The sequence below is a fragment of the Drosophila novamexicana genome, unplaced genomic scaffold, assembly GCF_003285875.2.
Source record: "Drosophila novamexicana strain 15010-1031.04,08,12 unplaced genomic scaffold, DnovRS2.1 tig00000644-arrow-pilon, whole genome shotgun sequence".
NCBI classification, from domain to species: domain Eukaryota; kingdom Metazoa; phylum Arthropoda; class Insecta; order Diptera; family Drosophilidae; genus Drosophila; species Drosophila novamexicana.
In genome coordinates this window covers 1,120,903-1,137,000 of record NW_020824814.1, presented here as the reverse complement: position 1 = coordinate 1,137,000, position 16,098 = coordinate 1,120,903, and the positions used below count along the sequence as shown (strand labels likewise).

The 16,098-nt window shown below is 37.1% G+C and overlaps 1 protein-coding gene across 1 annotated transcript; it reads right to left on the bottom strand.

The window, feature by feature from the left end:
• Positions 1-5,108: 5,108 nt before the first annotated feature.
• LOC115762671 (ras-related and estrogen-regulated growth inhibitor) lies at positions 5,109-9,246 on the bottom strand. Its single transcript, XM_030704985.1, has 3 exons — positions 8,650-9,246; positions 5,616-5,746; positions 5,109-5,522 (listed from the first exon to the last, which is right to left on the bottom strand). Exons 1-3 carry the CDS (start codon positions 8,735-8,737, stop codon positions 5,118-5,120), a joined length of 624 nt encoding a protein of 207 aa, XP_030560845.1. The 5' UTR covers positions 8,738-9,246; the 3' UTR covers positions 5,109-5,117.
• Between the last annotated feature and the right edge of the window lie 6,852 nt (positions 9,247-16,098).

The following is a 16,098-nucleotide window of genomic DNA, read 5'->3' as shown; positions in this document are numbered from 1 at the left end:
AAGGGAGACGCATAAGATACCCTGGCATGAAGTTTTAAATTGGAATTGGACTAATGAAAGGTTAAATATGCATATGTATGTAGTCTAAGGAAAGAGGGCTTGCCTTCTACTAACTGCTGCAAAAGACATTCTCAACCTTGTCTTACGCCTTTTCTTGAACTTTTCCCAAGGTTACAGGGTATATACATATTTTATAATATACAAACAAGTATTTTTATTATTTTTTAAATGTTCAGCCAAAATGTAGTAAATAATTATGAATTAAATAAATGCGCTTAGTTTAAAATTTGTATATTCAAACAAATTTTGTAAACTATTCATTTGATTGTGAATGTAAATAAATTCTTCAGGCTATTTTATATTTTATATAATATTGTTTTACTTTTTAATATTTTAAGTTTTAATTAAGTAAATTCTGAGCGCGCGGGTTCAATAATATTTGATCAAATTATTTTGATATTCTTTTTAGGTATTTCCAAGATTTGATTAAATAAGCTTTCAGGGAATTGCAGGGTATATACATAATTTAATATAAATGATTATTCTTTTTTATATTTTAAGTTGAAATATAAATATTTTAAAATATTTCTTAATATTTTTAAGAATATATATAAATTCTCTAGGTTACAGGGTATAAGCCCAACTATTGCCAGACTCCATTTTGATCTACAGGGTATACATATATTTCATTATAATTAATGAAATTATATATATTTTAAAATAAAAAAAAATTTAATATTAATTGAAACGAGTTCTCAAGGTAACAGGGTATATGAAAAATGAAATCAATTTTGTAAAAATTCTCAAGATTTAATTTTGATAAATATAACAATGTTTGTCGAATTGCAGACGTGGGAATTATGACTGAAACGACAAGTAATAAGCTCTTAAAGCGTGCATTTAGTAGCCAATTTTAATTACGGGCTTTTAATTCTATACAAAAAAAAATTACAACTAAGGTTAGACATTTATCAGGCATTTAATGTTTAAGCTCAGACGAAGTTCTATTTGCATTTTATGGTCATAAAAGGTATATATGTATATATATATATATATGTATAGGAATTGAGGTGGAAAATGGTATACGTGCCGATGGTCAGTTGCGTCTTTTTAGAACTTGGCTCTTTGGTCAAAGTCAGTGAATATTTGGGTTAGGGTTGCAGGAAACGCTCTGGGACAGCGGAGTTTGTTGAACCGCTGAGCGAATTGCCTATGTGTAATTGCCGGAAGTCGAATGCACTTTGCAATTAAAAAGCACAAACATACACAGACACGAATTTGTATTAATTGTTTAGCTTCAACTTCAACTTAACACACTGAAAGCTGTAAAAGACGTTGGAACGTCACGTTTCGTTTGGCCGTGCAAATCCATTTCGAATTTTAAATTCAAATTTCAAATTTCAAATTTGGCTAATTAAAGGCGCATAAAGTGCCAAGGTTGGGCCGGGCCGGGCCCGACTTAGCTTTGACAGTAGTCAACAGCAACAGTATTAAGTAGAACATTTTGGTTTGGCATTTTGGTATTTGGCTAATTGAATATCAAAGTCAATGACTTACACATTGCGCTTAGCCAATTCGTTTGGCATTGTGGCCGCCATTTCGGGCCAATTATTCGCGAGGTTTTTCGGTTTTTTTTCGGTTCTCTCTTAAGTCATTTAATCTTGGACTTGTCTTGAACTTTTCAAAAATATACTTACTGCCAGCTGTTAAATATATATATATATACCATATTTATATATAAATCGGGGCGTTACGGCCAAACCGTTAGGCGGCCATTTGTAGACTGCGCAGCCGCCATCGCCGTCGCCGTTGCGTCGCCAACGAGGCGCACCTGTTGCAAATTCTAATTTAAATGATCAGCAAATATAATTGCCAATTGGCTTCTGAGTCTAATTAGAACACAAACTGGTTACACTGGGCCAGGTCTGTGTTGGGGTTTCACTGTGTGGAGGCTGGGCAGCTTGCCATATATCAATTTAAATGCTTGACCACCAAAATCTTACGGGGAAGCATCAAAAGAATTAACAACTGCCTTTCTAAGATTAAGTACTCTATACAATTTGAATACCGTAGATTACCTGTCATAGGTGAAACGATTGAGAGGGTGTGCTGAGGGTGTTTAGATAAGGTATAAGACAGAGAAGAGGGCATATTTGTTTCGATGAGAGAATGATATGCCAGTAAAGCTTTCCTGTTGGCATTATCGATCCATACTGAAATGTTATCGATAGAGAGTATGACAATTAAGTTTCCCATCTCTAAAGATTTATCTCTACAGTCAAAGAAGAGGGTATATGTGTTTCGAGGAGACCATGATATGCCAGTTAAACTTTCCAGTCGGCATTATCGATACTGTCTAAATAGATATCGATTGTCATAAGACAAAGAAGAGGGTATATTCGTTTCGATAAAGAGCATGATATGCCAGCTAAGCTTCCCATCTATACAGAAAAAGAAGAAGGTAATTTCGCTTCCCATCTCTAACGATCATCTCTACAGTTGTCATTTTCGATATTTATTAAAAGGTTATTGGTAATACTCAAACTGTATGTAACAGATTTCTTTGATTGACTGAATGATGCTCAGTGCCCGATTTGTAATAGCTAGAAATCTGAAGTTTTCATTATTGTTCACTTTCAGGACGTGAATATATGTGAATCTTATGTCGGGGTTCCGGAATGTACGCTCGAGAATTTATAGAAAAGAATCTAGAACTTTTTTAGCAGATTGTTTCTTACAACTTATTTTCAAAGAAAAGTGCAAAGATTCACACTTTTCTGAAATTCAATCCTTCCCTCTGTGAGAAACAAGTGCTAAGGTTGTCCATGTTCAATTTGCAGCACTTTGGACAGGGTATCTTTGCGTTGAGTGTGCCCAACTGTGCCCAAATGCCTTAGCAGGTCTTGAATTATTGTTGATTTTAATTTCTTTAAGATAATGCAGCATTTAAGTAAAAATCTAGCCAATGCCTTCAGAGTTAGCTCCTTCAGCTGACCTTCAGGTGCTTTCGAGGTACTGCTTGCATGCAAAGTGAGTTTCCAGAACATTATTATGCCGATTGGTCCATAATTAAAAGTTATTACAGCACACCGATTGGCCATACAATCGTCCAGTTAATTGCATAAAAGCAATGAGAGCCAGGTGCTCCCGGGCCGGCTAATCAGTTCAACAGCTTGAACCATAAGCGACACCTGGCCCAGACTCTGACTTGGACTTAAATAGAAGGGCTGCTGTTGTCTGTTGGCATAACTGAGCTGGGCTGAGCTGAGCAGCACAACGACCACTTTCAATCATAAATTAACATTAGAATTTTAAATGTGCGACTAATTAAAAATAGTTGGGCGAAAAAAAACCTGTGAGATTTCATGCCCCAAGCTGTTGCCGCTGCACTCGCTCGAACAATTACAAGAAAATTGTGGATTTAATTTCCATTTGATAGTCGTCGGTTGCCAAGCGCTATTCAATTCAGCCCGACCCACAGTCCAGGCCCAACCAACAGGTGGCCCACAAAGTCTGCCAGCCAGCTGGCCGGCTGACGGGTCGTATGAGTATTGCGATATGGAGCCGAGAGCGGAGCTGTGGGTGGGCCGGGTTTACCCATGATTATTGAATTTGCAGCTCTTTAGCGCACTTTCATTGTCTATTTTAAGCATGTCAATATTTTGGTTTTAGTTAAACAAACATCACAATTGGATACAATCACAGCCAAAGTCTGGAGGAAGAGCTGATGAAATGTCCACACAATAATTAAGCTGTGAGCTGAGAGCTGAGAGCTGAACTGTTCCGGATGTTGTCAGAAAGTTTAAGTTAAGTTTGAATTCAAGTTAAGTATATAGAACGGACTTACACGCTTCAATGGGGCTGTTGACTTTGGTTAATTAAAAGTCGAGCGCACGTGTGCAAATGTCTCGCTAAAGGGGCGACATCACAGTCCAGAGGTTGACAAAGGTCGCGTCGTTACAAATCAATCTTATAACTAAGCTTATTTATTTATAAATATCAGCTGAAATAATTGACACTATAGTAGAAAAGTATATTTTCGTCAGTCTGTAGACAGAGAGAGCCAAAATGCTTTAACCTAGCCCGGTTCGCGAAACAAGTTAATATATAGTAAATAAATTTGTTTAAAATTAAAATAATATTTGATATTCTGAAATGTTGCTAAACAACCAACCAGTCACATAATTACAGAGCCCCTTTTGGTGGACAAAGACGCGACGCCTCTGCTCACACTTTTAATTCATGTGCAAAATAGTGTTGCATACTTTGAGGTAGTGTATAGATAATATAAGAGTATAAAGATTCAATATAGATAAATATAGGCAGATATATACTGAAATGTGTGGCAGGATGTCAAATTTTGTAAAATTCAAATGTAATCTTAGTTTTGTGACTCACTGTGAATAAAGCGCCAGTTCGAATAAAGGTTTCAGAGACGCAACATTTAGTCCGTCGGACATCTATTGTTCACAGCTTGGAAAAAGCTTTTAAAAGTTCTGTCATAAGTTTTTTGCTATGAAACACTGTGTGCGCGCCTGTAAATAGAATAAAACAAGCGTAATGTAAATTAGTGAATTTATTCGTAAAATATTTTGAAGGCATAAAATTCTTATTTTCTTTTTATTATTCTAATTATAGACTGCTTAAAGCTATGAGCTTGATAAACATTTAAAAAATGTTGAAAAGCTTCTAAAAGCCCACCAAGAGCTGCTTGTTATACAATACAGAACAAAGTAAAAACAGTGACAGCTAAAAGTATGCAGCTGAGTATAACATTATTCACTCGAGCTTTAGTTAGAATCAAAAAATTGAAAAAGTTTTGTTGGTGTAAAAATGGGTTCGAGTACCCGAGAAGACAGAAAAAGCGTGTTCTTTTTTTCTAAGAAAATTCGATTTTCGAATACCCTCATAGAAAGTACATCAATTTTAACAGCAACTTCAGAAAGTAAAAGTTATTAAGCCATATTTCTACAAGGAGATTTCAATTTCGGCAAACATAGAATGAATTTCCTATTTCTATATAAATAAAATACTCAGATTCAAGCTGAAAATGAAAGAAACAAAGACATTTAACTTTTAATAAAAATGAGTATATTTGATTTAAACAAATGTTGATATCAGTCTTTTGGCAAATTGCTATCGCTCTTTCCTCTGCTGTAGGGCCTGGTGCCGCCGAGCATGCGCTCCAGTAGGCTCTGCTTGGACTTGCGCTTGCAGGCGAGCACCTCCTTGCACAGGTCATTGAACACCTCGGCGACCTGGTCGACATGATCCGCGGCGGAGACCTCACTGAACTTGCACTCAAAGTCTTTGGCCAGTATTTCGCCTTCGTCGCGGCTGACCTGACGCAAATGCACCATGTCCACCTTGTTGGCGCACAGCTGAACGGGCGTATCCGATTGCAGATCGGATTTGGCACGGCGTATATAGTTGAAACTCTTGCGATCGGTTATGGAATAGACGAGCAGCAGGCCATCGGCCCACTGTATCAGTTCGGCAGCATTGGGATATTCATCTTCGGCCTGAGTTGTTTATAGTTTAATATTTATTTTTTTTTGTTGTTGCTTTTTTGTGTGTTCGGGTTAGGGTAAAGAGTGTTAACCGTATATAGCTACCTTGGGACATGTGTCGAGTATTTCGAAGAGCACCGGCTCACCATCCACCATGGACTCGTGCTTGTAGCGATTCTCAGTCTGATGATCGTATTCGCCTATATAACGCTTTGTTAGAAAACGCACAATTAAGGCTGCAATAAAATTAAATAACAGAATTTAATTTGGCGCCGGCTATTACAGCGATCAGGTGTAAACCGAGGTAACGCCCCTTGGAAAACAAACCCCTGCAAAATAGAGACAGAGAGAAAAAAATACTACTGGGTCAGCACTTAAGCGAGCGTGAACGGCGGAAAACTCATACGACAGTTGAAAATTCAAATGCGGCCAGGGAAAAGCCGCTTTCGAGCAGGTGGGCAAAAGGAAAAACTGTATGCAAACCTTGAGGGGTTAATAAACCCAACTAACAACAGGGGCACATTTGAGCCTTAGCGTTGCGTGTTGCAAGCAAACAAAACAACGCGAGGGAATGGCCTAAGAGTGAGGGGGGGGGGGGGGGGGGGGGCATGCTGAAAGGGTGTGTATTTGTCTCGGCTGAGCCTTTGGTCATTTGCAATGCAAGTGCTTTGAACTCTGACCAAGTCTCGCAGTCGCTGCTTGCCAAAAGGATATAAACTATATGTGCACACAGGTAATGCCCGTTAGTTTGTCTTGGCACGTAAGCCTCTGGGCCCTCCTCCAGCCCCTTCCCCACTGACCGCTTTTAATGATTTATTTATTTTCATAGCAACCGCACATTTTGCTGGCATTTTAATTTATGCTTTTCGGCAAACGTTTTGTTGCTGCTTTTTATTTATTTTTTATATGTTGTTTTACGAGGTCAACGTTTAAATTTTTGTTTAAATTACGACAAAGATCTGGCCACACTGTCTCATCTGGCCGTTGGGCATTAATCGAATTGGATCGGACCATGTCCACGGCCCCTCGCCGGGTGGGCGTCGCTTTAATTGCCACACACATACACACACACACACACTCGCACACACGCATGCCCCTGGCGCTTCAGTGCATTAAATATTTGTGCTATATCTGCGGTTGAATGATATACCTATAGATATATAAATATATATAGCTACAAACAGCATATATCACAGATACGATCATGTCTGCTTAAAACGTTTGCTGGCGCCTAAAAAAATTCCATATACTAAGTACTTGTTCCCATTTTCTTATTTTTTTCCACACACTCATATTCAAAACAATTTTTTTCCAAGTAAAAGTAAATAATTAAGCTTACAGTGGGTGAGGCTGTAAAACAATATATATATAACTAAGTTTATGTAGTTTAGATAGCATTGCTCTTGATATTCGCTAGATTAGATTGACACAGAAAAAATTGCAAATTAAGGCTAGTATGCAGCTCACAGTTGACAGCTGGCAAAAGAAGCTCAAGAATTTTATTCTCATTGAAATTTTGTTAGCCTATTCTTAACTCGATTATTTTATTTATTTTTATTATTATTTTTCTTTTAATAATTCCCCTTTCAGGCCTAGTATGCAGCACACAATAACTGTATGACCAGCGAACTGATCGATCCAAATATCATTAACACCTATTTGTTGTCCTATATCAAGGCAGCACACATTTGAGAACTGTAAAACAGATCAACAATTTTATTGATCATTGAACTTTTTATGCATATCTTAAGTATGTTAAGTTAGTCCCTTTTCAGGCCTTGTATGCAGCACACAATCATAACTAATATCCTTCAACATATTAAATGTTATTTTATTATAATTTTTAAAGTTCCTTCCTTTTGTAGGCACGTATGCATCACTCGTTTTAAAGCTGATATACCTAAGATCAGACATGGCTATTCTGAGTGCGAGAGTTAGATGAAGACTGTATATATATATATATTGGAAAGGCGTATGATCATGGAGAGGTTTATGATGCACAGTTAAAAGAAGAGTCTTGATAATATATATAAGATAGTTAAGAGTATGATTGTATAATAGATTTTAAAATAACTATTTCAGCTTTATATTTCAATTTTCGAGTAGTTTCTTTTATTCCCTTGTTGAGATACTATAATTTAGAGATCTCCGACCCTATGAGGCATAAAAGGGTATTTAATATTCGGCTTCTTCTTGTTATCTTTCCATTTTTACATTTATCTAGTATGCAGTTTATATATTTTGTATGGCATAATTAGCTTAGATTGGACTTGGACAAATATTCAGTTCTTCCAGAGCGATTCGAACTTCCCATTTCGAAGTTTTTGTTCGTCTGTATTTTGGTCTACCTAGAATTCCCTAAGCTTATAGAAGGCGACAATCTACGGGTACAGCTGTCAGTGCGTATCAATGCCAGACGTCAAGTGCTTTGCGCCAAATGAATATTTATTAGTAGAGCATATATTCTAGTCATATTTCTTGGGTCTAACACGGGCCGGCTTATGCTTTCGGGCCATAAAATAGCTGGGCGTTACCTGAAGTTGACAGATGCCGCGCCAAGCGGAAGTCATTCGGGGGGCCTACAAACTGATACAAATTCAAAGTTTACGGGGGCGAGGGTCGCGGTCGCTGTACGTGAGATGATGGCTGACAGAACACATCAATTTGCAGTTAAGTCGCAATGCAACCAAGCTTCTGTGATCCCACCCAAAGTGTATGTGTGTGCGCTTGTGTGTGTGTGTGTGTGACACAGTGACCGTCATAAATTGTTGGCTGTGGGGTGCACGCGTGTCAAATCGAACGGTGAAAACGATTACAGGAAAATGCGAGCTACTCAAAGGCACAGATACAGATACAGATACAGCAACAACAAAAGATACAGATACAGATACAGTTGCAGATACAGATACAGATATGTAAGTATATATATATACTGTGCGGCATGCTCAGAGATACATGTGTGCATGTGTATATGTATGCTGCCACTTTATAAACAAAACAAACAACGGATCTAAATATATACGAACTCGGCGATTGCTCAACTAATTTGCTGTTGCTCGCTTTTCCTAAGAGTTTTTTTTTTCCTGTTATTATTATTTGTCTTTTTTCTATTGTATTCTGGAGAAAAGTCTCGTCTTACCGCTCTTTCCAACACTGGGCGCGCCAATAACTGCGATTTTCAACTCTGTCAACGTTGACTTTTTACGCCGTATGCCGCGCGTCGTCATCTCGCAATATGAAAATAGCCCAGTTTACCGTATTCGCTGTGTATATATATATCGGGATTCTGTCTATATACTTTTGGTCGAATATAGCCTATATATCCGTTTGCCGTTATTGTCTGTTTCACGTTGAAATTGTGAGTATCAAAACAAAATTGAACACGCTTAAAATTTGACTAAAATTACAGCTACAAAAGTCTAGAGTTTGCCCAGCCAGAAAATGTTTTATTAATTTTTAATTAGATAGTGTTTTTTTTACGGCTTATATCTTTTATATATATTATGTTTTTTTTTTTAGGATATGAAATGCACGTTGCACCGTTCCGTGTGTTTATATACAAATAGAAAATTCTTTGATTTATTTATTTATTCAGTGCAGTTCAGTTTTGGCAATTCCGTAATTTTCAGCTGATCTGCTGAAAGTGTCTTTTGGTTTTTGCTTTTTCTTTTGTTTTTCTGTTTTTCTGTTTTTTTTTTGGTTTTTTTTTGTTTTGTGGCCTTAAACCGCTCGCAAAGTCATGCGATTTGTACGACTAACGAATTTGTACTAAAATCCAATCTGTGCTACGCCGGAACCGAACAGCACGGATTCCCCCGAACAGATCGGAACAGATCTCGCACACGCACACGCTCCCAGAGCGCTTTTCGCGAACGAGCGTTGCGAGCGTTGCGTCCATCCAAAAATAGCTGGCAAATAGAGAAAGCTTCGACATGGCGCACACAGCAGATCAGCGATCCATTGTCCAAAACTCGACCAGATGCCACAGCAAAAGGGTTAAAGTTTGCTCAAAGGCCGCCCCTTCAATACCGCTGATTGATTCATTTGATGGGCGGCTGCACATTAGATGGGAGAAATTGGCTCATTTCGAGATCATCTTCTTTAGAGAGCATCATCTGATTGTGGCTGAGGGCCAGTAAAAGTCATCCTAAATTGAATTTAATTTGTGCATTTCCATCTGGCAAAGCAGCTGTTAGCTGGGCGCAACTGTTTCTGGCCAAAGAAATCAACAGCCAGACCTTGAAATAGTCTTTTTCAGAAAGAGCACAACTATTCTTCAGATACGACTCTTTTCTGGCCAGGCTGTGTCTAAATAAATATTTAGCTAAACTTGCGTTTTTATTGCTTAAGATAACTTTCTTCTACCTTAGTCGGATATACTAGCGCTCATATAAGGTAGGTGTATATGGCACCACAAATATCCACTTTAAATAATGATTTTCCCAAACATGGTATACTGCGGGTATAGGCCGGCCTTGTCCGTGGGAGCGGGATTTTTTGACCTATAGGATACCATTTTCACATAAACTTCGACCAAAAATAGTGTTGCCAGATTTAGATGCCAAATTGAGATAGAGGCAAAACCATGAGCAAAAAGCCAAACTTTATGAAAATCGGATGAGATTTGACCGAGTTATGGCTGTGGGAAATTTCGACCTATGTATAAATAGGATATTTAGGGTACCATTTTCACATGAATTTCGACCAAAAATAGTGTTGCCAGATTTTGATGCCAAATTGATCTAGGGACAAAACCATGAACAAAAAGCCAAACTTTATGAAAATCGGATAAGATTTGACCAAGTTATGGGTGTGGGAAATTTCGACCTATGTATAAATAGGATATTTAGGGTACCATTTTCACATGAATTTCGACCAAAAATAGTGTTGCCAGATTTTGATGCCAAATTGATCTAGGGGCCAAACCATGAACAAAAAGCCAAACTTTATGAAAATCGGATGAGATTTGACCGAGTTATGGGAGTGGGACATTTTGACCTATGTCTACATAGGATATTTGAGGGTATCATTTCGACATGAATTTTGACCAAAAATGATGTTGTCAGATTTAGATGCCAAATTGATCTAGGGGCCAAACAATGAACAAGAGTCCAAAGTTTATGAAAATCGGATGAGATTTGACCGAGTTATGGGAGTGGGAAGTTTTGACCAATGTCTATATAGGATTTTAGAAGGTAAAATTTGACATGAATTTCGACCAAAAATAGTGTTGCCAGATTTTGATGCCAAATTGATCTAGGGACAAAACCATGAACAAAAAGCCAAACTTTATGAAAATCGGATAAGATTTGACCAAGTTATGGGTGTGGGAAATTTCGACCTATGTATAAATAGGATATTTAGGGTACCATTTTCACATGAATTTCGACCAAAAATAGTGTTGCCAGATTTTGATGCCAAATTGATCTAGGGACAAAACCATGAACAAAAAGCCAAACTTTATGAAAATCGGATAAGATTTGACCAAGTTATGGGTGTGGGAAATTTCGACCTATGTATAAATAGGATATTTAGGGTACCATTTTCACATGAATTTCGACCAAAACCAGATTTTGATGCCAAATTGATCTAGGGGCCAAACCATGAACAAAAAGCCAAACTTTATGAAAATCGGATAAGATTTGACCGAGTTATGGGAGTGGGACATTTTGACCTATGTCTACATAGGATATTTGAGGGTATCATTTCGACATGAATTTTGACCAAAAATGATGTTGTCAGATTTAGATGCCAAATTGATCTAGGGGCCAAACAATGAACAAGAGTCCAAAGTTTATGAAAATCGGATGAGATTTGACCGAGTTATGGGAGTGGAAAGTTTTGACCAATGTCTATATAGGATTTTAGAAGGTAAAATTTGACATGAATTTCGACCAAAAATAGCGTTGCCAGATTTTGATGCCAAATTGATCTAGGGGCCAAACCATGAACAAAAAGCCAAACTTTATGAAAATCGGATAAGATTTGACCGAGTTATGGGAGTGGGAAGTTTTGACCAATGTCTATATAGGATTTTAGAAGGTAAAATTTGACATGAATTTCGACCAAAAATAGCGTTGCCAGATTTTGATGCCAAATTGATCTAGGGGCCAAACCATGAACAAAAGTCCAAAGATTATGAAAATCGGATGAGATTTGACCAAGTTATGGGAGTGGGAAGTTTTGACCAATGTCTATATAGGATTTTAGAAGGTAAAATTTGACATGAATTTCGACCAAAAATAGTGTTGCCAGATTTTGATGCCAAATTGATCTAGGGACAAAACCATGAACAAAAAGCCAAACTTTATGAAAATCGGATAAGATTTGACCAAGTTATGGGTGTGGGAAATTTCGACCTATGTATAAATAGGATATTTAGGGTACCATTTTCAGATGAATTTCGACCAAAAATAGTGTTGCCAGATTTTGATGCCAAATTGATCTAGGGACAAAACCATGAACAAAAAGCCAAACTTTATGAAAATCGGATAAGATTTGACCAAGTTATGGGTGTGGGAAATTTCGACCTATGTATAAATAGGATATTTAGGGTACCATTTTCACATGAATTTCGACCAAAAATAGTGTTGCCAGATTTTGATGCCAAATTGATCTAGGGGCCAAACCATGAACAAAAAGCCAAACTTTATGAAAATCGGATAAGATTTGACCGAGTTATGGGAGTGGGAAGTTTTGACCAATGTCTATATAGGATTTTAGAAGGTAAAATTTGACATGAATTTCGACCAAAAATAGCATTGCCAGATTTTGATGCCAAATTGATCTAGGGGCCAAACCATGAACAAAAGTCCAAAGATTATGAAAATCGGATGAGATTTGACCGAGTTATGGGAGTGGGACATTTTGACCTATGTCTACATAGGATATTTGAGGGTATCATTTCGACATGAATTTTGACCAAAAATGATGTTGTCAGATTTAGATGCCAAATTGATCTAGGGGCCAAACAATGAACAAGAGTCCAAAGTTTATGAAAATCGGATGAGATTTGACCGAGTTATGGGAGTGGGAAGTTTTGACCAATGTCTATATAGGATTTTAGAAGGTAAAATTTGACATGAATTTCGACCAAAAATAGTGTTGCCAGATTTTGATGCCAAATTGATCTAGGGACAAAACCATGAACAAAAAGCCAAACTTTATGAAAATCGGATAAGATTTGACCAAGTTATGGGTGTGGGAAATTTCGACCTATGTATAAATAGGATATTTAGGGTACCATTTTCACATGAATTTCGACCAAAAATAGTGTTGCCAGATTTTGATGCCAAATTGATCTAGGGACAAAACCATGAACAAAAAGCCAAACTTTATGAAAATCGGATAAGATTTGACCAAGTTATGGGTGTGGGAAATTTCGACCTATGTATAAATAGGATATTTAGGGTACCATTTTCACATGAATTTCGACCAAAAATAGTGTTGCCAGATTTTGATGCCAAATTGATCTAGGGGCCAAACCATGAACAAAAAGCCAAACTTTATGAAAATCGGATAAGATTTGACCGAGTTATGGGAGTGGGACATTTTGACCTATGTCTACATAGGATATTTGAGGGTATCATTTCGACATGAATTTTGACCAAAAATGATGTTGTCAGATTTAGATGCCAAATTGATCTAGGGGCCAAACAATGAACAAGAGTCCAAAGTTTATGAAAATCGGATGAGATTTGACCGAGTTATGGGAGTGGGAAGTTTTGACCAATGTCTATATAGGATTTTAGAAGGTAAAATTTGACATGAATTTCGACCAAAAATAGTGTTGCCAGATTTTGATGCCAAATTGATCTAGGGACAAAACCATGAACAAAAAGCCAAACTTTATGAAAATCGGATAAGATTTGACCAAGTTATGGGTGTGGGAAATTTCGACCTATGTATAAATAGGATATTTAGGGTACCATTTTCACATGAATTTCGACCAAAAATAGTGTTGCCAGATTTTGATGCCAAATTGATCTAGGGACAAAACCATGAACAAAAAGCCAAACTTTATGAAAATCGGATAAGATTTGACCAAGTTATGGGTGTGGGAAATTTCGACCTATGTATAAATAGGATATTTAGGGTACCATTTTCACATGAATTTCGACCAAAAATAGCGTTGCCAGATTTTGATGCCAAATTGATCTAGGGGCCAAACAATGAACAAGAGTCCAAAGTTTATGAAAATCGGATGAGATTTGACCGAGTTATGGGAGTGGGAAGTTTTGACCAATGTCTATATAGGATTTTAGAAGGTAAAATTTGACATGAATTTCGACCAAAAATAGTGATGCCAGATTTTGATGCCAAATTGATCAGGGACAAAACCATGAACAAAAAGCCAAACTTTATGAAAATCGGATAAGATTTGACCAAGTTATGGGTGTGGGAAATTGCGACCTATGTATAAATAGGATATTTAGGGTACCATTTTCACATGAATTTCGACCAAAAATAGTGTTGCCAGATTTTGGTGCCAAATTGATCTAGGGACAAAACCATGAACAAAAAGCCAAACTTTATGAAAATCGGATAAGATTTGACCAAGTTATGGGTGTGGGAAATTTGGATCTATGTCCATATAGGATATATAGAATATTTTAAGATACGATTTCCACACGAATTTCGACCAAAATGAATGTTGCCGTCTTCTATTATAAAAGAATACCCTAAAACCAATATTTTAGGAAACCTTACATTAAAATTTAGAAAATTTAAATCAAATGAAATAATTCGTAAATTTAGGAAATGCTTTTAGATGTTCCACAGAATAACTTAATAATAAAAGATCTAGCACAATTACCACCAACCTATTTATAAAACCAGCGATATGGCCTCAAATAATGTCAATAGCTTACGTATGTTTAAATATTCCGCAACATTTATCAAAATTATTCGAAAACTGTTTGCTCGAAAATCAAATTGGGGTTCAGCTCAAGTTCCGAATAGTGCAAATAGACATTGCCGCCCCTAAATAAATAAACAACGCTTATTGAGAAGCATTTTAAATGTCTTTTAGTTAGGCATTCTACTTAATTAGGGAAATGGCGTTTCGGTTCTATCAATCATATTCTATGTACTCTGTGTACACATGTGTATAAAAACACCCTCAAAGTGCGTGCACGTGAATTTACGTTTACATATATAAGTATATATGTTTATATGGCAGACGCGCGGCTTTGCGCGGGGGTGTGTCTGACTTCTAAGGGTTGAAATTACTAGACAGTCAAATGGTCAACACATTTCGCCTCCCGGAAAATCTTTGCACTTGCTCTGCAGACCCGGACAGCTGAAATTATAGGCACTCAATGCTATCTCTGGGCACAGCTGTGGCAGGAATTGCGTTTTGCCAGGTGCGTGGCAGACGTAACTGATTGAATTTCCCTTTAAAGAGGTTTTTAAATGCAACCAGCTGAAATATGTAATTGAATATGACAATTTCCCTTTCGAATTGTAAGCAATTGGGCATATAACAATTTTCCTTATTAGATTAGCAATCTGAGGAAATTATAGCCAGGTTAAGGCGTCTCACTATCTGCATGTTCCTTGTGAACTCGACTGTCTTAGAAGCCAGCTTTATCAAATTTATAATGCTTCCTTTTGCTCTAGGCAATACATAAGTCTAAATTGGCTCTATTTTACCCACTTGTATAATTTTATACCCTGAACACATTAAAAATGGGTATAAGGGTATATTGTATTTGTGCGAAATCCAAATGTATGTAACAGGCAGAAGGAAGCATCTCCGACTCCATAAAGTATATATATTCTTGATCAGCATAAATAGCTGAGTCGATCTAGCCATGTCCGTCTGTCTGTCTGTCTGTCCGTCTGTCTGTCTGTCCGTCTGTCTGTCTGTCCGTCCGTATGTATGAATGCAAGGATCTCAGAACCTATAAGAGCTAGAGACTTGAAATTTTAGATGTAGGTGCTCCTAGTGCCTGCGCAGATCGAGTTTGTTTCCGATAATCGATAACTTACTCCGTTTCCAAGCAATCGATAAAAATCGATATCGATATCCTGTTTTTTGCGCAATTTTGGTAAATAATAAGAGCTAGAGTCACCAAACTTGACATATAGCTTCTAAAATAGAATATATATATGTATATGCATTTGATGTTGGAAGAAGAGGGTTCAGGGTATCCCCTAGTCGGAAGCTCCCGACTAGAACCTCTTACTTGTTTCCAGTTACAAAAATGGTTCTTATAAGAATTACTTTGTTTTTCTAAATATCTCAACCAAATATATTATAATCATGCTATAACTCCTCATTTGGCTTCATAGCTTCATACAGGCTGATATTTCAGTTTCTCTCAGTGCACTATGGGCCTGATATCTAAACTCTGCTAATATCAATATCAGCTACATATAGCGCTATAAGACATTTCGACCATTTCATAAGTATACACTGACTGTAAACATAGATATACCGCACATCTGCCGCATGTCTGAAAGGGTATTGCAACTTCGGTTTACCGAAGAAAACTCCCCGCTTAAGATCAGCTTATAAAACAATAATACAATTAAATGTTAAGGGCAGCGCAGCTTTCAACAGCCCAAAAGAGAGCTATGCTTT

Coding starts and splice junctions, on each gene's coding strand:
- LOC115762671 (XM_030704985.1), bottom strand. CDS start 8,737: ATGACGACGCGCGGCATACGGCGTAAAAAGTCAACGTTGACAGAGTTG. Junction 5,747..8,649: donor GCCCAGTGTTGGAAAGAGCG/GTAAGACGAGAC, acceptor ATTTTATTGCAG/CCTTAATTGTGCGTTTTCTA. Junction 5,523..5,615: donor TACTCGACACATGTCCCAAG/GTAGCTATATAC, acceptor TAAACAACTCAG/GCCGAAGATGAATATCCCAA.